Source organism: Balaenoptera borealis, assembly GCF_965194805.1.
Source record: "Balaenoptera borealis genome assembly, chromosome: 15".
In the NCBI taxonomy this organism is placed as follows: domain Eukaryota; kingdom Metazoa; phylum Chordata; class Mammalia; order Artiodactyla; family Balaenopteridae; genus Balaenoptera; species Balaenoptera borealis.
The window spans coordinates 46622375-46645199 of NC_138871.1; the positions used below are offsets into that span (position 1 = coordinate 46622375).

General features: G+C 34.6%; 1 protein-coding gene across 3 annotated transcripts in view; it reads left to right on the forward strand.

The window, feature by feature from the left end:
* Positions 1-22825, forward strand: part of PSME4 (proteasome activator subunit 4) — a 97182-nt gene that overhangs the window by 48596 nt on the left and 25761 nt on the right. For all 3 annotated transcript variants that reach the window (XM_082357952.1, XM_082357950.1, XM_082357951.1), the window contains exons 12-27: positions 545-634; positions 1382-1446; positions 4690-4840; positions 6679-6777; positions 6998-7067; positions 7535-7602; positions 8251-8466; positions 8982-9139; positions 10686-10781; positions 17858-17913; positions 18919-18975; positions 19212-19267; positions 19361-19459; positions 20777-20839; positions 21115-21210; positions 22621-22752. In XM_082357952.1, coding sequence (XP_082214078.1) covers positions 545-634; positions 1382-1446; positions 4690-4840; positions 6679-6777; positions 6998-7067; positions 7535-7602; positions 8251-8466; positions 8982-9139; positions 10686-10781; positions 17858-17913; positions 18919-18975; positions 19212-19267; positions 19361-19459; positions 20777-20839; positions 21115-21210; positions 22621-22752 — 1572 coding nt within the window. The remainder of the gene's footprint in view (positions 1-544; positions 635-1381; positions 1447-4689; positions 4841-6678; positions 6778-6997; positions 7068-7534; positions 7603-8250; positions 8467-8981; positions 9140-10685; positions 10782-17857; positions 17914-18918; positions 18976-19211; positions 19268-19360; positions 19460-20776; positions 20840-21114; positions 21211-22620; positions 22753-22825) is intronic.

A 22825-nucleotide genomic window follows, 5' to 3' on the forward strand; every position in this document is an offset into this window, starting at 1 on the left:
ATGCCCAAGTTTAGATCTGTGGACAGTTAGTTGATCTATGTAAGGTCTTCCTTAGTAAGTAATTTCCCATAACCTGTGTGCATTTATGATCATATGGTGTTTTAAAGCTCATTATGTATCTCCTATCTTCCTTAAGCAGATACATTAAAAATGGTAGCATTTGATCACTTGTGCTTCCGTTTGTCTGCACTTGTCACAAGGAACATGATAAAAATTACTGGGTGTGAAATGCCAGATTCCCCTTATACACACACCTTCTGACTTAGAATATTGTTCACCTTCCCTCTTCCCTGGTCTCTAGCTTCTGCATGAGCATTTTCTATTTACTCTTAGCTAATGTTATATTTTTGGTGGGAGGCACAGTAACTTCTCAGTGACAAAAGATTGCAGAACTTTGTGCTTAAACCTAATAAACTTTCAGAAAATTTGTTGTTGGATTTCCCTCAGAATAATTTATTTGGTACTTTATTGTAGCTTATGGTATACATGTATTTTGGAACTAGAGTTATGTAATTAATATTAGATCTTTTGTATCTTCCCATAGATCACATTCCAATTTATAGCAACATTTTCCACTCTGGTGCCTTTAGTAGATTGTTCATCTGTACTACAAGAAAGAAATGACCTCACAGAAGTAAGGATGCTTTCTGGTTGTAAAAGGATTGGTTAGCTGAGCTCTGATTCTTACTGTATATGCATAGTAATATTTGATAGTTTAAAAGCAACTTTGCAGAGGTGCTCATAAGTTAAAATTACTGTTTTGTGACTAGAACGATATAAATGGAGGTCATCATTGATAAAATAATCTGCAGAGCACCCACCAAAGGGGGTGGTCAAAAATAGGCTATTTTAGTAAACAAGTGACATGTAAAGGTGTATTTCAGTGTTTTGTCACTTTTTAATGTTTTGTTAAGCAAAGGTGGTGGCATTTTCTTTTTCCATCTTATGTTAGGAATAAATCTGTTAAGGGGATTGGCATCTAATGAAGAGAAATTTTCTTCATTACTGTCTGGTTTTTTTTTAGAACAATTTTCTTTATTACAAGTATGTTACTACCTGACTTTTGGCGTTTAGATGTTTAAGTAGTGAGAGATAATCCTTTACACATACACCAGCAGTTTGAAAACTGTTATTGATTTTTAAAAAAATGGCTGCCTGACTTCTGTTTTTGGCCCTTACAAAATATGTTGATTACTTCTTATTTTGGTTCCTGGAAAGTAGATGAGTTATTCTAAATTGATACGGGACTATGGTGCTGTTTCTCACAGCGCTTAATGTAATAATGCAGTGTTAGAGACATTTTGTAGACTATAATTGAGTTTTGTTCAGAGAAAAAAATCAAAGACTATTCTAAAATTTTCTCCACGTTGACATGTTACAGGTGGAGCGAGAACTTTGTTCTGCCACAGCTGAATTTGAGGATTTCGTCTTACAGTTTATGGACAGGTGAGCAAGTACCCCAGATATCCCCTTTATCTGACATTCAAAAATAGTGATGTGCTGTCCCAGCAACTTTAGCCTCGTTCTGCATTGCAACCTGTATTTAATTATTGGGTTGGCCCAAAGGTTTGTTTGTTTTTTTCCATAAGATGGCTCTAGTAGTACTTAGTTGTCTTTTCACTTCATTCAAAACAATTTTGTTAGATTGTATGTGACAACTGTCATATTGGGGTGCATTTAGAAAAAGACTTATCAAAAATTGGTGAATTTTTGTGTAGCCATTTTAATATTGAAGGTGGAAGAAGAAAGCAACATTTTTGGCATATTATGCTTTATTATTTCAAGAAAGGTAAAAACACAACTGAAATGCAAAAAGGTTTGTGCAGTATATGGAGAAGGTGCTGTGACTGATCGAACATGTCAAAAGTAGTTTGCAAAGACAAAAAGACAGCCCTCAGAATGGGAGAAAATCTTTGCAAACGAAGCAACAGACAAAGGATTAATCTCCAAAATATACAAACAGCTCATGGAGCTCAATATCAAAAAAACAATTACAACCCAATCAGAAAATGGGTGGAAGACCTAAATAGACACCTCTCCAAGGAGGACATACAGATAGCCAAGGGGCACATGAAAGGATGCTCGACATCTCTAATTATTAGAGAAATGCAAATCAAAACTACAATGAGGGATCACCTCACACCAGTCAGAATGGCCATCATCAAACAATAAATGCTGGAGAAGGTGTGGAGAAAATGGAACCCTCTTGCACTGTTGGTGGGAATGTAAATTGTTACAGCCACTGTGGAGAACAGTATGGAGGTTCCTTAAAAAACTAAAAATAGAACTACCTTATGACCCAGCAATCCCACTACTGGGCAGATACCCTGAGAAAACCGTAATTCAAAGGGACACATGTTCCCCAGTGTTCATTGCAGCACTATTTGCAATAGCAAATGGAAACAACCTAAATGTCCAATGACAGATGAATGGATAAAGAAGATGTGGCACATATATACAATAGAATATCACTCAGCCATAAAAAGGAACGAAATTGGGTCATTTGTAGAGACGTGGATGGACCTAGAGTCTAGAGTGAAGTAAGCCAGAAAGAGAAAAACAAATATTGTATATTAACGCATATATGTGGAATCTAGAAAAATGGTACAGATGAGCTTATTTGCAGGGCAGGAATAGAGATGCAGATGTAGAGAACGAACAGGTGGACACAGGGCAGGAAGGGGAGGGTGGGACGAATTGGGAGATTAGGATTGATGTATATACATTACCACGAGTAAAATAGATAGCTAGTGGGAACATGCTGAGCTCAGCTTGGTGCTCTGTGACAACCTAGATGGGTGGGATGTGGGGTGGGGGTGGGGGTCCAAGAGGGAGGGGATATGGGGAGATATGTATACATATAGCTGATTCACTTCATTGTACAGCAGAAACTAACACAACATTGTAAAGCAATTACACTCCAATTTTAAAAAATTTTTGAAAAAAAGTGGTTTGCGAAGTTTCATGCTGGAGATTTCTCACTGGACAGTGCTCCACGGTTGGGTAGACCAGTTGAAGTTGATAGCAGTGAAATCGAGACATTAATTGAGAACAGTCAACGTTATACCACACGGGAGATAGCCGACATACTCAAAATATCCAAATCAAGTGTTGAAAATCATTTGCATCAGCTCGGTTGTGTTCATCACTTTGATGTTTGGGTCCCACATAAGTTAAGCGAAAAAAACCTTCTTGACCATGTTTTCACATGCGATTCTCTACTTAAATGTAATGAAAACGTTCCACTTTTAAAACAAATTGTGATGGACGATGAAAAGTGGATACTGTACAACAATGTGGAATGGAAGAGATCGTGGGGCAAGCGAAATGAACCACCACCAACCACACCAAAGGCTGGTCTTCATCCAGAGAAGGTGATGTTGTGTATATGGTGGGATTGGAAGGGAGTCCTCTATTATGAGCTCCTTACGGAAAACCAAACGATTAATTCCAACAAGTACTGCTCCCAATTAGACCAACTGAAAGCAGCACTCGACAAAAAGTGTCCAGAATTAGTCAAAAGAAAATGCATAATCTTCCATCAGGATAACGCAAGACTTCATGTTTCTTTGATGATCAGGCAAAAACTGTTAAAGGGACTTCCCTGGTGGCGCAGTTTTGAAGAATCCGCCTGCCAATGCAGGGGACACGGGTTTGAGCCCTGGTCCAGGGAGGATCCCACGTGCCACAGAGCAGCTGAGCCTGTGCGCCACAACTGCTGAGCCTGAGCTCTAGAGCCCGCAGGTCACAGCTACTGAAGCCCGTGCACCTGGAGCCCGTGCTCCGCAACAAGAGAAGCCACCGCAATGAGAAGCCTGCGCACTGCAAGGAAGAGTAGCCCCCGGTCGCCACAACTAGAGAAAGCCTGCACACAGTAACGAAGACCCAATGCAGCCAAAAATAAAAAAATAAACCAACAAACAAAAAAACTGTTACAGCTTGGCTGGCAAGGCAAGTTCTTTTTTTTTTAATATTTATTTATTTATTTATTTGGCTGCACTGGGTCTTAGTTGTGGCGTGCGGGATCTTAGTTGTGGCATGCAGGATCTTTAGTTGCGGTATGTGAACTCTTAGTTGCTGCATGCGAACTCTTAGTTGAGGCATGTGGGATCTAGTTCCCTGACCAGGGATCAAAGCTGGGCTCCCTGCATTGGGAGCGCAGAGTCTTAGCCACTGGACCACCAGGGAAGTCCCTGGCTGGGAAGTCCTGATTCATCCGCTGTATTCACCAGACATAGCACCTTCGGATTTCCATTTATTTCGGTCTTTACAAAATTCTCTTCGTGGAAAAAAATTTCAGTTCCCTGGAAGGCTGTAAAAGGCATCTGGAACAGTTCTTTGCTCAAAGAGATAAAAAGTTTTGGGAGGACGGAATTATGAAGTTGCCTGAAAAATGGCAGCAGGTAGTGGAACAAAAGGGTGAATACGTTGTTCAGTAAAGTTCTTGATGAAAATGAAATATGTGTCTTTTATCTTTACTTAAAAACCGAAGGCACTTTTTGGCCAACCCAGTACTGTGCAAGGCTGGTGCTTCTTCTCAAGTTACAAAAGGACAGTTGGTTTGTGATCCATGTACAAATTAAGTAGCTATCACTTGTATAGTCATGACAATAGATTTATCTAATCAACAACAAAAAATGTTAAGCCAGTTTTTAGTTGCTAAAATTTTACTTTCTTTGGGATATTTAGATGCTTCGGACTTATAGAAAGTAGCACATTGGAGCAAACAAGAGAAGAGACAGAAACTGAGAAAATGACTCACTTGGAGAGTTTGGTCGAATTAGGTCTGTCTTCTACGTTTAGTACAATCCTCACACAATGTTCCAAAGAAATATTTATGGTAAGAGTGCATTGCTGCAAAGAATTAAATTCCAACTTGTAGTTTTATTTGATGTTTTAAAAATTGAACTTCAAGTTACTTTGTATGCACATCATGCCAGCTTATCCTTTCTTTCCATACTAAAATTTGAAAAAGATGGGGAATTCTCTGGCGGTCCAGTAGTTAGGACTCCGCGCTTCCACTGCAGGAGGCACAAGTTCAATCCCTGGTGGGGAACTAAGATCCTGCGTGCCTCATGGCGTGGCGAGGCCAAAAAAAATAATAATAAAATAAAATTTGGAAAAGATACACAGTTGAACCTCATTATTTGCAGATTCTGTATTTGCAAATTCAACATAGTGTACTTGCTAAAATTTATTTGTAACCCCAAAATTGGTACTCGCAGTGCTTTTGTGCAAACTTTTAAAAGTGGCAAAAATTTTGAGTTGTGCGTATTTGCAGCTGAAATCAAATAAGGTGACATCTTGTTTTAGCTCTCATACTGTAAACGAGTGTCCTTTTTTCATCTATTTAATGCCAGGTCTTTCACATTTTTGTGCTTTTTGGTGATTTTGCTTTTTAAAATGGCCCCCAAGAGTAATGCTGATGCACTCACTGTCTAGTGTTCTAAGCAAAAAATAGTTGTGTTGGGCCTAACGTAGAAAATATTAACATGTTTTAGGTAAGCTTCGTTCAGAAATGAGTTACAGTGCTTTTGGCTATGAGTTCAAGGTTAATGAATCAACAATGTATATTAAAGTGTCTTCAGACAGAACCACACATAAACAAAATTATATATCCATATATCCATCAGTTGATGAAAATGTAACCAGAGGTTTATAGGAACTTAATCCTATATTTCCCCTAAGAACTATGGTTCAGTATTTGCTAATTCAGTGCCCACAGTGATTTTATAGAGCATAACTACTACAAATAACAAGAATTGACTGTATGTTTAAAATTTACAGTAAAATACTACTTGGGAGAAAAGTTTTGAAAATTGTTTATGCCATCACATAATAGAAATTAAATCCCAAATATAAAAATCTGGCAAACTATGATGAATGAGAAATAGTTTGTCCTCATAAGGCATTCTGTGAACATTCACTTATTCAGTATTAGTCGATACCTATTATATACAATATGGTCTTTATTTCATATTTTCTATTCCACTACTCTCTTTCCATTTCTGTTTCTACTTTCTCTGTCTGAGATTATCATTGTTCAATGTTTATCCTGGTTAAAAGCTAAACTGCCTTACACCTGCATGAAATATTTACTAAGATTATGTTAGTATAAAGAAATTAACATAAATAATCTCTTATTTAACCAAAATCTTTTGAAAGGAGTTGTTTGTAATTTGCAGCATTGTCAATCCATGTTTAGAGCTAATTCTTTAATTCAGCAATTAAATTAAAATTCTGTGACTTGATTGTAAAATTAAATAGAATGCTTCACGTCTTTTAGAGGAGAGAAAAATATAGTTTGTAGTTGTCAGAATGACAAACTGTAAATATTAGGTATTACCCCAAATTCCCTCTGTTATATTGGATTGGCCAACAAGATAATTAAATAGCATTTGCTTCCAGCAGCTCTGGTTTTGTGCTTAGCATTTCTGCAGCAAATAAAATCTTGTGCCGCAAATGTTTTGTTCACATTAGGGTTTTGTGCAAAGGTTATTCATAGACCTGAATGTAGCATTATTGAGCAAATCTTTATGTATTCAGATGGTTAAATTTTTCCTACTTGGTTATTTTTAGTATAGTCTGAGTATCATTTTCTTTGGTGTTTCAAAAGATGTTTAATTTTCTTAAACGTGCTGGTTAGACATTTTCATTTGTTACATTATCTTTTAATAGGTGGCCCTTCAGAAGGTTTTTAATTTTTCTATTTCACATATATTTGAAACAAGAGTTGCAGGCCGCATGGTGGCAGACATGTGCCGTGCTGCAGTGAAGGTGAGTTGGGGTTTTCTGGACTGATGAATTAATGAATCAATAGCCACGAGTTTTATGTGGTTAATTATTTTAGACATGCTTGTCATTCTTAAAATACACGTTTCTTTCAGTAGCTGCTTATAGCCCTTATTTGCCACTGAAAATAGAGCTAGTGTATACTTTGTGACTATTCAATATTTGTGCCTTTCAAAAAAACTTATTTATACAAATATGTTTTCAGTGCTGCCCGGAGGAATCTTTGAAGCTATTTGTTCCCCACTGCTGCAGTGTTATAACTCAACTTACAATGAGTAAGTCTTAAGGTTATTATTCTGTATTTGTAACTTCAGAAAAATTTTTTCTTGGTGTCTACAACTCTGTTGATGGAAACAGATTCTCTAAGCTATGCAGTATTTTAATTTTACAGTTTGGGGTACAATTGCTCAAAACAAGGTATCATCCAGGTTGACAGGTAGCTTAGAAATTTTACTCTATTACATTAATGTTTTCATACATACAAGAAGCATTCAGCTGTTGCCATAATATCTGTTATTTTGTGAGATGTATAGGGGCAGGCGTCCTGGTTGGTGTGTTTATTTTCTTGAAAATTGAGTTTTCACCTCCTCTGGAGCAAGTCCAGCTTAATGAAGAAAGAAAGAAAACTTCATAAAAGAGACTTTTCTCAGCTATTAGAAATATTAAATATAAATACTTTTAAATGATGCATTTAATTGGATATTTGTTTTTTTTCCCTCTGATACTATTTTGCTATTTTTAGATGATGATGTATTAAATGAAGAAGAGCTAGATAAGGAGTTACTATGGAATCTTCAACTTTTGTCTGAGGTATTGTAAATCTTTGGAATAAGAAAATATTTCTTTGAAAATGTTGACTTGCTCTTAGGATTTATCCTGTTTTGAAAAATTAACTTTAAAACATGTAAAGTCATAAGTTTGAAAAATGTCTTTATGGGACTACAAAAAGTCAGATAATCTCATTTTCTTATTATAAAAGGAGTATGGTAACTGTTGACTACTTTGTGGTCAACGCTCTACCTGACTTTTTACTGATTAATTCTACTGTGGGTAACTCTGACTGAAAAGTGTATCAGATTTGGCATCTTCCCCCCCACCCCACCCCATGCTAAATTTGGCCATCAGTCAAACTTCAGTTTCCTATAGGGGTTAGTTCAGAAACCAAAGAACAGAGAAATCCATTTAAGTAAGTTTTGTCTCTTTAAGGAGATAGCCTCTTGAAAAGGATGTTATGGCACTTCAGAGCCTAAACTCAGAAAACGTGTTTTGAGAAAGAATGTGTTCTTAAGAAAGAATTCATTGTTAGAATATAATTAAAATGATAATCCTAAAATGAATTAAAGTCATTTTAAGAAACACTGTTACTATTTTAGACTACTTTAATGGCCAAACATAGTTAACTTTAATTGTTGATTCTTGATCTTTTAACCAAAATATCTTTAACTGTTTTCTTTTTAGATTACTCGAGTGGATGGGAAGAAGTTGCTTCTTTATAGGGAGCACCTTGTAAAGATTCTCCAAAGAACCCTACATTTAACCTGTAAGCAGGGTTACACTCTGTCTTGTAACCTTTTGCATCACCTTCTTCGTTCTACTACACTTATCTACCCTACAGAATACTGCAGTGTGCCAGGCGGCTTTGACAAGCCTCCTTCTGAATACTTTCCTATCAAGGCAAGCATTTTCAATAATTTAGGGTTCCAGGATATATTGGGTTATTTTTCTAAGGGATTCAAAGTGCGGGTTTTTTCCTTGTTGTGTATTAAGGTGTCACTTCTTTATTTTTAACGTAGATTACTAAAACTATTATTGGAATGTTTTAAACTTGGAAAGTGTGATGTAGCTCTCATCTAGCTCTAGTTTTCTTCTTTTCTGGTTGTATGTGAAATGACTTTTTAATGCCATATTTAACCTCCATAGTTCCATATAATTTGGGGGTGGAATGCAATAGCCTTACATAAACTTACTGTTACTCTTATAGTAAACTCATATTTGAGTGGCTCTTCAGGGAGACCTTTTTCAGGAGTGATAATGAAAGACTCCTATGATGTCTTCATACCTTTTTTTGTGCATTTGCTGCCTTAGGTTTGGATTACCTATACAGTTTCTTTTAAGCCTTTTAAAGTATGTTTGTATGTTGGGGGTGTTTTTCCAACTTCTCAACTTGCTAATTAAATGCTATTTTCTAGGACTGGGGTAAACCAGGGGACTTGTGGAATTTGGGGATCCAGTGGCATGTTCCTTCTTCTGAAGAAGTGGCTTTTGCCTTCTATCTGTTGGACTCTTTTCTTCAGCCTGAGCTCATCAAACTCCAGCGTTGTGGGGATGGAGAACTTGAAATGTCTAGGTTAGTTTTCTTTTATAATCAGTTAGTGTTATATGGTTGTAGACTAAAAAATTCTTTTCGTGCCTCTCCCTCTCTCAATGGCATATCTGATGTATTCATTTTCTTTTTAAAAAAAATTAATTTATTTATTTTTGGCTGTGTTGGGTCTTCGTTGCTGCACGTGGGCTTTCTCTAGTTGCGGTGAGCGGGGGCTAGTCTTCGTTGCAGCGTGCGGGCTTCTCACTGCGGTGGCTTCTCTTGTTGCGGAGCACGGGCTCTAGGCACATGGGCTTCCGTAGTGGCTCGCGGGCTCTAGAGTGCAGGCTCAGTAGTTGTGGCGCATGGGCTTAGTTGCTCCCCGGCATGTGGGATCTTCCTGGACCAGGGCTTGAACCTGTGTCCCCTGCATTGGCAGGTGGATTCTTAACCACTGCGCCACCAGGGAGGTCCCTGATGTATTCATTTTCAATGTGTGTTTTGAATGTCTGCCATAAATGTGATCAGAAAACCATTTAATACATTTAAATGGTTTTCTAATCACATTAATATAATATAAAACCATTTTATAGTTTAATAACAGAAATTTTGTCATAATATTTAAACATCTTAAATAGAAAAACTCAGAGTTTTTTTCTAGTTTGTTTTTAGTGCCTTCTATCTAGCAGTGTCACTTGTGCGTCTTTTGGGAAGTGTGTGTAAATATGCCCCCTTTGTAAGGAAATGCCTGTTTTTCTAGATTTGCCTTAGATTTTATCGGCTTGTTTCTTTTTAGTAATTCATACTATTGATATTTATATTACTTAGAGAAATCTCTCTAAGATATTGTTTCTCCCCCAAAGAGCTTTAGCACGGAACAATTATTTGAGACCACTGGACTTTTATAGTTTGAATCTTTGAAAGTTCCTAAAATCATAGTAAGAAAATTACTATGTGTCAAATAACAGGAAATTCTGATAAGCAAATCCAGTAGGAATGGGCTTGGAGGAGGAAGAAGTATGATTGACTTATGTTGGCTGTGTGGTACTCTGAACTGCTTTTTGGAGTAAATGTTTAGCTAGTCTTTTTTTTTGTTTTTTTTTGGCCACACAACATGGCTTGTGGGATCTTAGTTCCCCAACCAGGGATTGAACCTGGGCCCTTGGCAATGAAAGCGCTGCATCCTAACCACGGGACCGCCAGGGAAGTCCCTAGCTAGTGCATTTTAAAAGACAGACTATAGTGGAAAATCTTCTGTAATACTGTTTTCCCTTTTTGTTAGTGGTTGTGATCTTTGGGTAAATAGGGAATTAAGTTCAGAATTGCTTCACAAAGGGCAGTCAGTTGTTGTTACTTGTGATTATTTAGAGCCTGTTTAAATGTAAGCAGGTCTAATATTATCAGTAAATATCTGTTTAATTACCTTGTACTATTAAGAGGGTAAACTGAAAACATTCATCATTTCTATGCCTTAATTTTGTATATTCCCACTTGATAAAGTTTTTTACTTCACCTTAAACTCTACAAGGCTTTTTCTTAAATAGGGATTTGGAGTCTTCTCAAATATGAAAATGCTTTTTATTTTTTCTAGAGATGATGTTCTACAGAGTCTGACTATAGTACACAACTGTTTAATTGGCTCAGGAAACCTCCTACCTCCATTGAAAGGAGAGCCAGTTACTAACTTGTAAGTAAAAATAACTACTTTACATATTTTGCTCTTTTGCCATTTGGCATATATTTTAAGACTTAGTCACATAATGAGTCACTGGTTCTGTTATTGTTGTTGTTTCTGTATCACTTTAACCTTTTTGTCATTGTTAGGCCAAAAACACCTGAGGCACAGTTTAGATCTATAAATATTAGGGCTTTATTCAGATTTTTCATATGGTACCAGGATAGAATAACTTTCAATGCTAATCAGTTTTAAAATATCAACTTAGAGATATTAAGTTCATCTGTTAGTTTACTGAGTTAATTAAGATAAATTCTTTAAAAAAAGAAAGGGAAACACCTTTTTTTTTTGGTGTGCAATCAATGGTAAGGATTTTCTAGCAAAAAACCTGGGGTGTTTTTTAATAAAAATTTGTTCTATGTTATTGATTATGATTTTGAACTTTTGAGATCCACAAAGTTGCTTTTACAGATTTAAGTGCTTTTCAGAGTATTATCATTTCGAATGAATGTCTTGATTTAGTCTATTGTCAGTGTTACCATTGAAGTTGAAAAAAATTGAGTTTAAATGAAATCAGCTGTACATAACTTTAGCTCACTTATCAAGTACAGAGATGCTAGTTTCAGTATACCATGTTAGATCATTTTCTCTGAACACCAACATCTCATTGCTGAGTAAGTTAATGAAAATCACACAAAAATGAGTAAGGAACCCTTGCCCCCTCAGAAAAGCAGAAGGGGAGAATTATTTGTTGATTTTGCAACAAAAATCTTAAAAAGTTTCAAGGAATGGTTTTAAAATGTGGCTTGCTTGTCTTTCCGTATTCTGCATAATCAGTTGTTTGGGGTCATACATTTTCATAATTCCCACTTATTTCACTTATCTAAAAACTGTTTCTAGGCATTGAACTTTTTAGATTACTCATTAGATTTAAGAGGGAGAAGTAGGGTCATTTCAGGTAAGGAAATCTGTTTTAAGTTTGCCTAGGAATTTACTGAATTCTTTTAAAGAACTTTGTTTTTTCATCAGTTTTATAGTTTGATATAAGAGCAATTTTACCAAAATTCGTTTTTGTCAAGAGAGATATTAAACAATATTTTAAAATGAGAGACTTACAGAAATGGTTTTGATTTTCCTAATGATCTTTAACAGTATGTAATTAGTAAGAACTTAACTTTTACAGCATGCCAAAAAGCTATTTCATACATAACAAATTGATTATATCAGTAAACTTAGTTCTGCTTGAACGTGTTGAAGTGTGGTCCTTTAATCCAATAATTTATCTAAGAGCAAAAGCATTTATCTTCTGTGTATATAATTAGATGATTTTAGTACTGAGTGATGATTACGATATGCTCAGGAGGCTTAGAGGTTTCCGTTGCAGTTCATTTCAGCATGGAGCCATGTGCACTATCTTAGTGAATTGAAGCAAAGTCTTTATCCTTTGAAATAAATGTGCATTAGGACAAATGTTCCATATATATTTGGTTATTATAAAGCCAGTTAGATTTGTATATAATGAAATGCATTTTCAATAAGGAAAACAATACCATATTATTAAAACCTTATTAATGCCACAAAAGATAATTAAGCAGATTGTTAGCCCATTTTACTGTACATTATAAGCTATAAAATTGACACGAATATCCCTTTATAGGTTTTTTTTCAGAAAAATTGAAAAGGAAAGATGATTTAGATTTAAAAGTGTTGTGTTTAGAATTTTCACTTAATGAAAATTTGACATAATAAAACCTAATGAAGTAATACAAAATTATGTTTAATATAAATGTGTTTATATATTTTAATTATAAAATATATTTTCTTGTATATTTATTAGTACATAATGAAATAAAATATACAACGAGGAAAACTTCAATGATTTTAATCACTGAACAGTACACATTTTTAGGATTCTTTATAGTTACGTACACCTACTCAGTGTAATGATTAACAAAGTACAGTTAGAGATGAATGAGCATCCCTTTGCCTTTGAACTGTCAAAAGAGAGAGTTTGTAAAGTCTTCCCTGGGCTTTTAATTAGTTCTTAACAGAATCCTTTTTTTTAAAAACCAATTTCTAACTGGTATCACCTTCACCTGAAATTTTAATTTATTTTGGCAATATGTGACTTTTTACATTGACTTTATATAACATTACAACTTTTTTTTTGCAGATAGTAAGTTAGTTTTCACTAAAGTAAAATAAAATAAAGTTAGCCTTTTAAATTTCTAAAATGCTTATTCTAATATAGGTCAATAATTATTAAAATCTTCTAAGTGTAAATTGATTTGAAAGAACTAATCAAATAATTTCAATTGATGGTGCCATTGTTCTGTGATACTGAATCATACTGCCTAGTTTGAAGAAAGAAGATCTGTAGCATAATTCTTGGAGATTATCAGTAGCAGGTCAATTTGAAACTAGAAGATGAAAAGACTCTTTTATTTTGGACATGAGTTATTCCAAAGGAGATAGAGTAAAATGTGCCAAGTTGAGGAGAAAAGGAAACGCATAATGGTGACCAATGCTTTAGTGTAATGCCTAAGATATCCGGTGGTGTTTGGCTGTGGTATTGTGGGACATTATACGTTTTCTGAAATAACAGACCAGTTTTTGGAAGCACCTAGCAGCTCAATTCTTTTTTTAAATTTAAACTTACATTTTTCTTATATAAATCTCAATTAGGGAAAATATTCTAGCTGTTTTAATTATTTTTTGTCGAATCACTTATTACTAAGTTTGCCTTGTGCATGTATCAGTAGTATTAGTCTTCTGGCAAATTGCAGCAGTAAAAAAACCAGAAACTTATTTCAGTTCTGAATTTTCCTGTAAGAAAATCTTAATTGCTAATAGAGTATGTGGGATCCCATTGTTGAGGGAAATGGCTGCCACATGTGAAAAACAATTTTCTATGCTACGTGATTAGAGACTGACAAAAAATAAAAAGCTTAGATGAGATGAGTTGATTGTCCTAAGTATAAAGTAAACTATATACCTAATGGTACCTACATTGTACTTTTTGGCCTTTAGCAATGTAAGGTTACTAAGTATCTTGTACATATTATAAATTTTACTGTTTCAAAGGATGGATGAAATAAGGTCCTTTGAGGGTTTAATTTACCCTTAATTGGGTAAATTTTTTCAGTTTGGTTCGGTTTGAAATTTAACAGTTTTGTCAGATACCAAGGTTACTGAATTAATCTTAAAATGGAACCTCTCTATTTTGCTCTTGGAACCTTTAGTTAATGATTTCATAGAAACATTTGTGCTATAATTTATACTCATAGTTCTACCTTTATAGACGTGGAAGTTGGATTATGTCTTTCCAGGGTCATGTAGGAATTTTGGACACTTGCCTTTAATCCTCAAATTGTCATTAATTTCTCCTTTTGCAGTCCATTTCTTTAGAATCTTTTAGGTCTAACCAGCTATCACAGGATGCAAAAAACTAACATCTATAAAAACAGGGTTACTCAAGGTAGAGGAGTCATCATTTTTCATCTCAAATATTTCTTCTTTACTTTGTGCCCCCTTTCCTCCGATAGATCTGTTAAGTCATTCTTAGTTAAATCATTCTTAGGAGCTCAGCTTTTACTAACTTTTCACTCAAAAAAAAAAAAAAAATTCATACTTAAGGTCTAAGAGTTGAGACCATTTCATGAATATGTGAAAGGATGTGTTGTTATGCGATGAGGGGCAGGGCTAGCTAACCTCTCTTGGCACCTCCAGGAAACTACCCAGCTCTGCTGGGGGAGCTGCACACAGAAAAGGAAACAGTTACTACTCCACGGTGAGTAACCCTGTTTTCTCCTTATTTCACCTTCTGACTGTTTTCATTGATTTTTTAAAAAACTTGTGTGTCAGACATGGAAATAGTTCTTATGCTCCGAGTTAATTTTAAACCTAGTGGTATGTAAGATTCTCTTTACTTGGCAACCTTTTGTTCACATGGCAGAGTCAGAGACAGCCTTTCATTTTTGTTTATAGCTATTGTTTATGCCCAGGATTGATCTGGATAACAGAACACAGAAATAGGCCAGTTGTCTGTTGTGAAACACTTGTTACCTTGAGGGAAAAAAATTCTGTTAGTGGCTTGGTTTTTATACCTTTTATGTTTGTTTTCATTTGGGAGGGGAGGGATTTGGAGCAGGGTAGGTTGTTCTTCCACTTACAGAAAGGGAGAATTATTGTTTGCAGTTGTTCCGTGACCGTTCACCTAGCCTTCATTTGCATATTTGATTTGTATTGTATATTTTGTTTTTATGTTACTGGTCATTTCTTCCTTTTTCACCATCCTTTCTTTCCCACCAGTGATTATTTTCATCGTTCTACTCTAATCAAATCTGAAGAAGATTGCCATCTAGTGGTACAAATAGCATAGATGTAGAAAACTTACAAGTTGTTTTTTTTTTTAAGTGGTACAGATATTAAACACATTTTGTTATAAATTAGGTGGCTTGGTGGTCCTATGTAGTTGCTATGAACCTGATTTAACTTGATTATTATTGTATAGATGGTATTATTTGTAATATGTTGCATTGAAATTATTTGTCATACTTTTATTTTTATATTACTGTTTGTAAAATGAACCAGTGATGAGTAGAATGAATTTCACTCGGGGTGGGGGAGTGATGGTATTTGATTTAAATTGTATATATTGCTACTATAGTGTTTAATCAGAATGCAGATTTATAATTGTTGATAGCACTTTAAGTCTACTCAGCTAAGATTATGTACATAACTAAAAGTTACAAGGGCAGATTTAAGTATCAGAGAGTACAGCCCAGTACACATAGACTTAAAATGTGACCACAAAGAGATACAATCATAAAGTCTTACTTGGGTAATGGATAGACATCTCTTTTAGAAAATTATTCTTCTAAAGATCAGAAGAAATATTTAGTATAAATATGTATTTATACTCGCTGAGAAGCATTTGGTGTAAAAGGTGTCAGTACAATCAGAGTTTAATTAATTTGTTAGATAAGAAGAGATCAATTAAAGCTGAATCTTAGATAAATAAGCATAAAAGAAACTTGAGATGGATAAGAACAAATAAAGTAAAGCTGAACTATATGTCTAAACAGATGCCTTCTATACTCTTGAGATGTGTAAGATGTGTTTTAGTTCAGGTTTTAAAAGTAAAAGCCTAAGCCATTTTAATTTAAATCTATTACTTAATATTTTAAAATCCCACACAGGTTGATATGTTTCTAAATAATTGTAATAAGTGATAAGTACTTCATCAACTCTTGTGATAGGGAAACAATTCAGAGTGACACATGGATTTTTAGAATTAGCATCACGGCACTTAGATGAGACTTGTTATTGAATGTAGTTATAGTGTAATTGGTGTTACTAGAGTCAGAAAGGCATATAAGAAAAACATTTCAAATTCCCAACTGATAGCCTTTTGTTTGCTTGTTGGTTTGTTTGATATAGTAAAAAAAAATTTCAGGATAGCTTACTATAGTGATTGCTTTTTAAAATGTCATTTGTTAAGAGTAATTTTGTGACAATAATTAAAATGCATGCTTGGTTCAGTATTGTGTGGTACTAGGTATGGACTGGGTGAGGTACAGTTGTATTCCTAGTTTAGGAAACAACTTATGTTTATAGCAGCAGTGAAGAGACATGTACTCTCATGGGATAGCTTATGGCCAAGTACTTCCCCATGCTTTACCAGGGAAGGCGGAGGGGGGTGGGTAACAGTCTTACGCCTAATGCTTGTTACTGTGTGAGCACAGCCTTTTCTCTTTCTTGGTCAAATCTAATTTCAGTAAAGATGTTGGACTTCCCTTGAAATTCATTGTGAAAGAATCGGATTTTATTTTTTAATGACTAGACTCTAGATACATATATATTTTTCAATCATACATAATTTTACAGAATGTTCAAGTTTGCAAGCTGTTGCCAAAAGTTGAAACTTTATGGAATGAAAACCAGATATTAAGAAGAATTTGAATTTGAAATTCTTGAAATTCTCTGAAAAGCAAATTAGCATTTTATATTATGAAATAGTACCATTCTTTGTTTATATTCTGTAGGCTTGGTTTTGAAACTTGGGACAGTACTGTTGCCATCCACATTATGGCGAGGAACATAGTTAAATAATTGGCATTTTAGTCATCTTAATGTTATTACCCATTTAGATAAATCCCAGAATTCATAACAACCAAATATTAGGGTAGAGATAACTTAATTAATTCAACTTAAAAAAATACAGTACAGGGGAGGGGTATGTTGATTTCAAAATAGTGTTTTCTTCATTACAAGTGTTGTGTAGGTCATGGATTATGAGCAATAATTATAAAATGTCTATTTATTACTAATTAGCCTTGTATAGGATACGCTTACCCCATGTTTCCTTGGCATTTGTGCCTGTCTTCCTTTTCTTAGAAAGTATTATCGCTTTGTTTATAAAAAGTTATTGAATTGAATCTCATAGTTTGAAATAAAGTCTATTTATTTTTCATTAAAGAAAATTTAGATTTCAGATATAAAGGTTCATATTCCCCAATAGAATCTGTCCATACATACCTAAAAAATGACTTTTAATGTAGTATTTTTACATCTGAACATCTTCAAAAGTAGTGGCATTTTACTGCAGATGTCAGGAGAGATCAGTTTAGCTGGTTTTAAGAGGAAGGGTAAAGATTATCTAAAGAAGTGTGTCTGCTGTATATTCTACAGTAAAATTTGATGGTGATTTTTTGGTGTCTAGTTTTAACCTTTATTATAATATTGTAAAGCTGACTTTTCCTTGTATAAATGTTTAACATCAGATTTAAGCTTTTACACTTGAGTATTGAATACCAGTGTTATGTTCATTTGGGCAGTGAATTCCCCCCCCCCCCCCAAAGTCGTTACATTTAATTAACATTTTTTTAAAGATGAATAATACTGTCCTTACTGAAACAGATAGAGCATTAATCTTCAGAAAGCTAGAGTAAAGAATTGAAGTACTGAAGATGAGAGATCTGTGTTTGTTAAAGATCATCATTTAAACATTCTAGCAATGACACTTTTCCCTTTAAACCTCCTTATTGGTATTATTAATAAATACAAGCATTCTTGTTTTTGTACAGGGTACCAACTATGGTGTCCTTGGAAGAGACAAAGTTGTATACTGGACTTGAATATGGTATGTGAATCCTAATCTGAGTAAATCTGTATGGACTGTTTTCATTAGTTACTGTACAAGGGTTAAAATGGGATAATTTTGTTGTTACGGTTTTTCTAGTCTCTTTTTTATATATAAAATGAATATTAATTACTTAATATTATCTTTGCTTTTTCTGGAGAAAGTGGGTAATTATTATATAAAGAATAGCCAGTAAAAGATAGATGCTTTCTATGTGCAAAGGCAGACTTTCATATATTGTAATGCTCATTTATGGTTAGAATTGTTACAGAACCGTTGTATTATACTTGATGTAAACCCTTACATATTCTAACTATCTTTATAGTATCTTTCTATCATAGTGAGTTAAATTTTATATAAATACTTATGTAAAATATTTTGTGTTAATTTAATGTTCTGAATCTAATATTAAATTTAGCACACTTCCTTATTGCTGGATTAACATTGGAGTTCATTGCATACATTAATTAATTAGGTGTAGTTTGTTTGTTTGTTTGATTTGGGTCACCACAACTAATTAGAGAATCCTATGCATTTATGGCCTCTAATTAGAGGATAGAGCCTTTGAAATATTGGCAAAGATAGTTTTATCTCCCTCCTCCTTGCCTGCCTAATAAAGTTTTGTAAGCAGGTTCTTATAAATGTGAAGGTTTTAAAAGTTATTCTGTATCATGCCAAGCTACTAACCAACTATGATAAAGACAGACCCATTTGGTTTTTCTTTGTTTTTTTTTTTTGTTTGTTTGTTTTGTTTGTTTTGTTTTAATTTTTATTGGGGGTATAGTTGATTTACAATGTTGTGTTAGTTTCAGGTGTACAGCAAAGTGAATCTGTTATACATATAAATATATCTCCACTCTTTTTTAGATTCTTTTCCCATATACAGACCCATTTGTTTTTTTCCTGGATACGTTATCTCTTCTTGACATAACTGTTGATATAAACTTCAAAGCTCTGGTCAGCATTCAGTGTGTAAAATGCTTTCTCTCATTTTTTAAAAAATAGATCTATCCAGAGAGAACCACCGAGAAACAATTGCTAGGGTCATAAGGAAACTTCTTAGTAAGTACATATATGTATTTAATTTATGTTTATTAATAAATATTTAGAAATTTTATTTTATAGCATGTGTGCTTTTACTTAACCATTTTAAAATTTTAAATGGTGAGAATATCAGGCAGTGGTTTTTTTTTGGTTCGTTTGTTTTTTGTTTTTTTCTTTTCTTCCTTAACTAGTATATCAGGAGTCCTATAGTAATTTAAAATATTTTAACCAAAATTCTTTTCCTCCTATTATAGACCACATACTTAATAATTCAGAAGATGATACCAAGTCCTTGTTTCTTATCATAAAGGTACAATTGTCATTTAACAGTTGCATAATTGTTAATATGACCGGGTTTGACGTGACGACTCATAAATATAAAATTTGAAATTCTTTGACGCAGATTACTGGAGACCTTTTGCAATTCCAAGGATCTCACAAGCATGAATTTGACTCCCGTTGGAAAAGCTTTAACCTAGTAAAGAAATCAATGGAAAATCGGGTCAGTATTTTCACCTAAAACTGAATTTTTTTTAAAGGTGTATATATAATATTGATATAACCACCTGATTTAGCAATTGTTTGGCATACAGAGGAAGTTCCCTATAAGTAAAAATAGTAGATTTTCGAATATTATATGATGGTATAATCAAAAGGATCCTAGAAAAAATGTACTTCCCTGAGACAAACTCTTCTGTCGATTTCCATGATAGTCTGTGGACTCTCAATGGCAACTTCAAGTCTGATAACTTGGCAGCAGCTTTCTTACCATGTAAGAAACTGAAGGAGTAAAAAATAGGAATTGTCCACAGGCATGACTTTAAAGCATTACATTTTATGTAATCTTATGTTATATTTGTTCTCCAAGAGAAGTCAATACAAGCTTCCCTGGGAGCCTGGAAGAAAGAATACTTAAGTCAGCCATTTGATGTTCATAGCAGTGTTCTTCTATAGGAGACTTTTGTTGAAATTGAGTCTGAAAAGGTTATATGAGTTCATTGTTTAGGCACAGGGTGCTACATATTTTAGACAAAGGGAATGTCATGTGACAGGGCAGGGAGATGTACAAACATGGCATGCTTTAGCAAACAGTGTTTGTAGGGAAGAGTGGCAGGAAGTAAACTAGGTCATTTCTAGTTTTGTCCCAAGAAAATGCTTCAGTTTTACATTCAGCAACGGGGGAGTCATTAAAAGTTCTTAAGTAGATCTGATGTAAATGTTGGAAAGATCATTATTCAATTCAGTGAATTTTTAAAAGCTCTGCCGCTGCTGTGAACAATAAGCAGTAGGCGATTGAGACTGGAAGCCGGGAGGCTTTAGTTAAACTATTACAATTGTTCAGATGGGAAAGCACAGCCTGAATCCAGTCACTGGCATTGGGGTGGAGATAAGGTGTTTTAAAAAAAAGATGGAATTGTGGGGACTTGATGACTAGTGAGATACAGGTGTGAAGGAGGAACAGTCTGCGTTCCAGACATCTGCCTTTAGTGACTGGGTAGAACATTGGGGGTGGGGGAGAGCTTAAAAGATAATTTTTACAAAAATAAAATATGTTATATTCTGTAGTAAACATACACAACTACCCAGAAAGGCTGTTTATAAATGTAATAGAGTAAAGCAGTTTTCTTAGTGGGCTGTTTTTGTAGTTTTAGTATTTGACTGAATAAAAGTCTGATGATTTTAGAATAAATGAAATACCTTCAGTACCCACCAGCCCATCCTATACCTTCTTTGAACTAATTTTTTGTTAAGGGATTCAGGGGAACCATTGTTGAAGTCATTTAGGGAAAATGTTGAAGTGTTTGCTACTGTTTTTCAGCTCCATGGGAAAAAGCAACACATCAGAGCGCTATTGATTGACAGAGTAATGTTGCAGCATGAGGTAAATAGCTTTTTAAAATCATGATGCCTTTTTTTTTGTCCTGCCGTGCTGCACGGTTTGCGGGATCTCAGTTCCCCAACCAGGGATTAAACCCAGGCCACAGCAGTGAAAGCCCGGAATCCTAACCACTAGCCACCAGGGAACTCCCCACAGTGACTTTTTTAAATGACAGTTTTTCAGATAAATATTAATTATTGGTGTTACTTTATAATTAAATGAACTTTTAGTAAAAAACTTTGAGATTTGCTTTACACTTTTTTTTTTTTTTTTTGTAGCTACGAACACTAACTGTTGAGGGTTGTGAATACAAAAAGATACATCAGGATATGATTAGAGATCTTCTTCGTTTATCTACAAGTTCATACAGTCAGGTAAGGCTAGTCCAAACAGTCTGGGCATGCCCCCTCTCACCCATTTTGTAACACGCAATCTAAAGTATCCCCATTTTAACAAGGGAATTTAAATAATTTATTGGCGAAGAAAGTTTACATTTTAAATGACAAATATATTCAAACTAATCTTGCTTCTCTTTTTAAAATAATGTTTATTTTTGCTGTTTGTAATTGCTTCTCAAATTTTTTTAAAAAATATATAGCTAACGTTGGTAGATGGTGCTAGTGTAATGTTGATGCCACTTAAATTAAATCACATTATGAAGGCCTGTCTGTGAAGGCCATATAATTCTTCCTAGGCATTCTGCTTGAGTTCTGGAAGCTGATACCATGTGAATTGTGGGGGTCCCCCCTTTCAGGTAGCATAAGACCAAAAATTTATCTCTAAACACAGAGAACTGGGAAAAGTAAAGAGATTCATGTACAGCCAATGATTCTGTCTTTATAAAATAGTGTAAATTAGGAAACCAATCTAACCCAGAGATTTTGCCTAAAGTATTGTCTTAACAAGTTTGAAATATGTACAGTATATTGCTTTTACTATAATCAGTTATTCATTACTAGTTAACTAGTTCATGGGTTATAAATTTATACTGAATCTTTTGTTTGGGTTAAAAATATGTGGCCTATCCTTAAGGCTTGCATTGAAAAGGTTAAGTTGTTCTGTGTTTTGGAAAGTCTTTGATTTTCCTTGTGCAGACACAAGAGAAAATCTGACTCTTCTCATTAAGAGTAACTCAGAATAAAAAGTTTAATAGTCTGCTGATTATGTTACTGAACAAATGCATATCAGTTCCATTCAGTCTCTCCTTTATCAAAAGGTTATTTGAACCAGTGTAACTTTTTTTTTTTTAATTTTATTTTTTTTTTATTTTTGGCTGTGTTGGGTCTTTGTTGTTGCTCGCGAGCTTTCTCTAGTTGCAGCGAGTGGGGGCTACTCTTTGTTGGGATGCGCAGGCTTCTCGTTGCAGTGGCTCTTGTTGCGGAGCATGGGCTCTAGATGTGCAGGCTTCAGTAGTTGCGGCACGCGGGCTCAGTAGTTGTGGCGCACGGGCTTAGTTGCTCCGCAGCATGTGGCATCTTCCCGGGCCAGGGATCGAACCCGTGTCCCCTGCATTGGCAGGAGGATTTCTTAACCACTGTGCCACCAGGGAAGTCCCTGAACCAGTGTAACTTAAACCATGGATGTGGTTGGTGGTAATTTGCTTTCCTTCTGATAAAAAGATTATCATTTACTCATTTTTGTTAAGTTATGTGCTTTGGTATATTTTTCTGTTATTACGACAACATTTAAATTACCACTGCTTTGTTTTAATGATTCATTTAGAAATTTTTTTGTAGTTTGTCTACCCTTTAATAAAAGTCGTCTGTTAATAACTCTTTCTTTAGGTCAGAAATAAGGCCCAGCAAACATTTTTTGCTGCCTTGGGAGCATATAACTTCTGTTGCAGAGATATCATTCCCCTGGTTTTGGAGTTCTTACGGCCTGATAGGCAAGATGTCACGCAACAGCAGTTCAAGGTATAGGGTTTTTTGTTTTGTTTTACTACGAAATTTTTCAAACGTAGAGAAAAGTTGAAAGAATTTCGCAGTA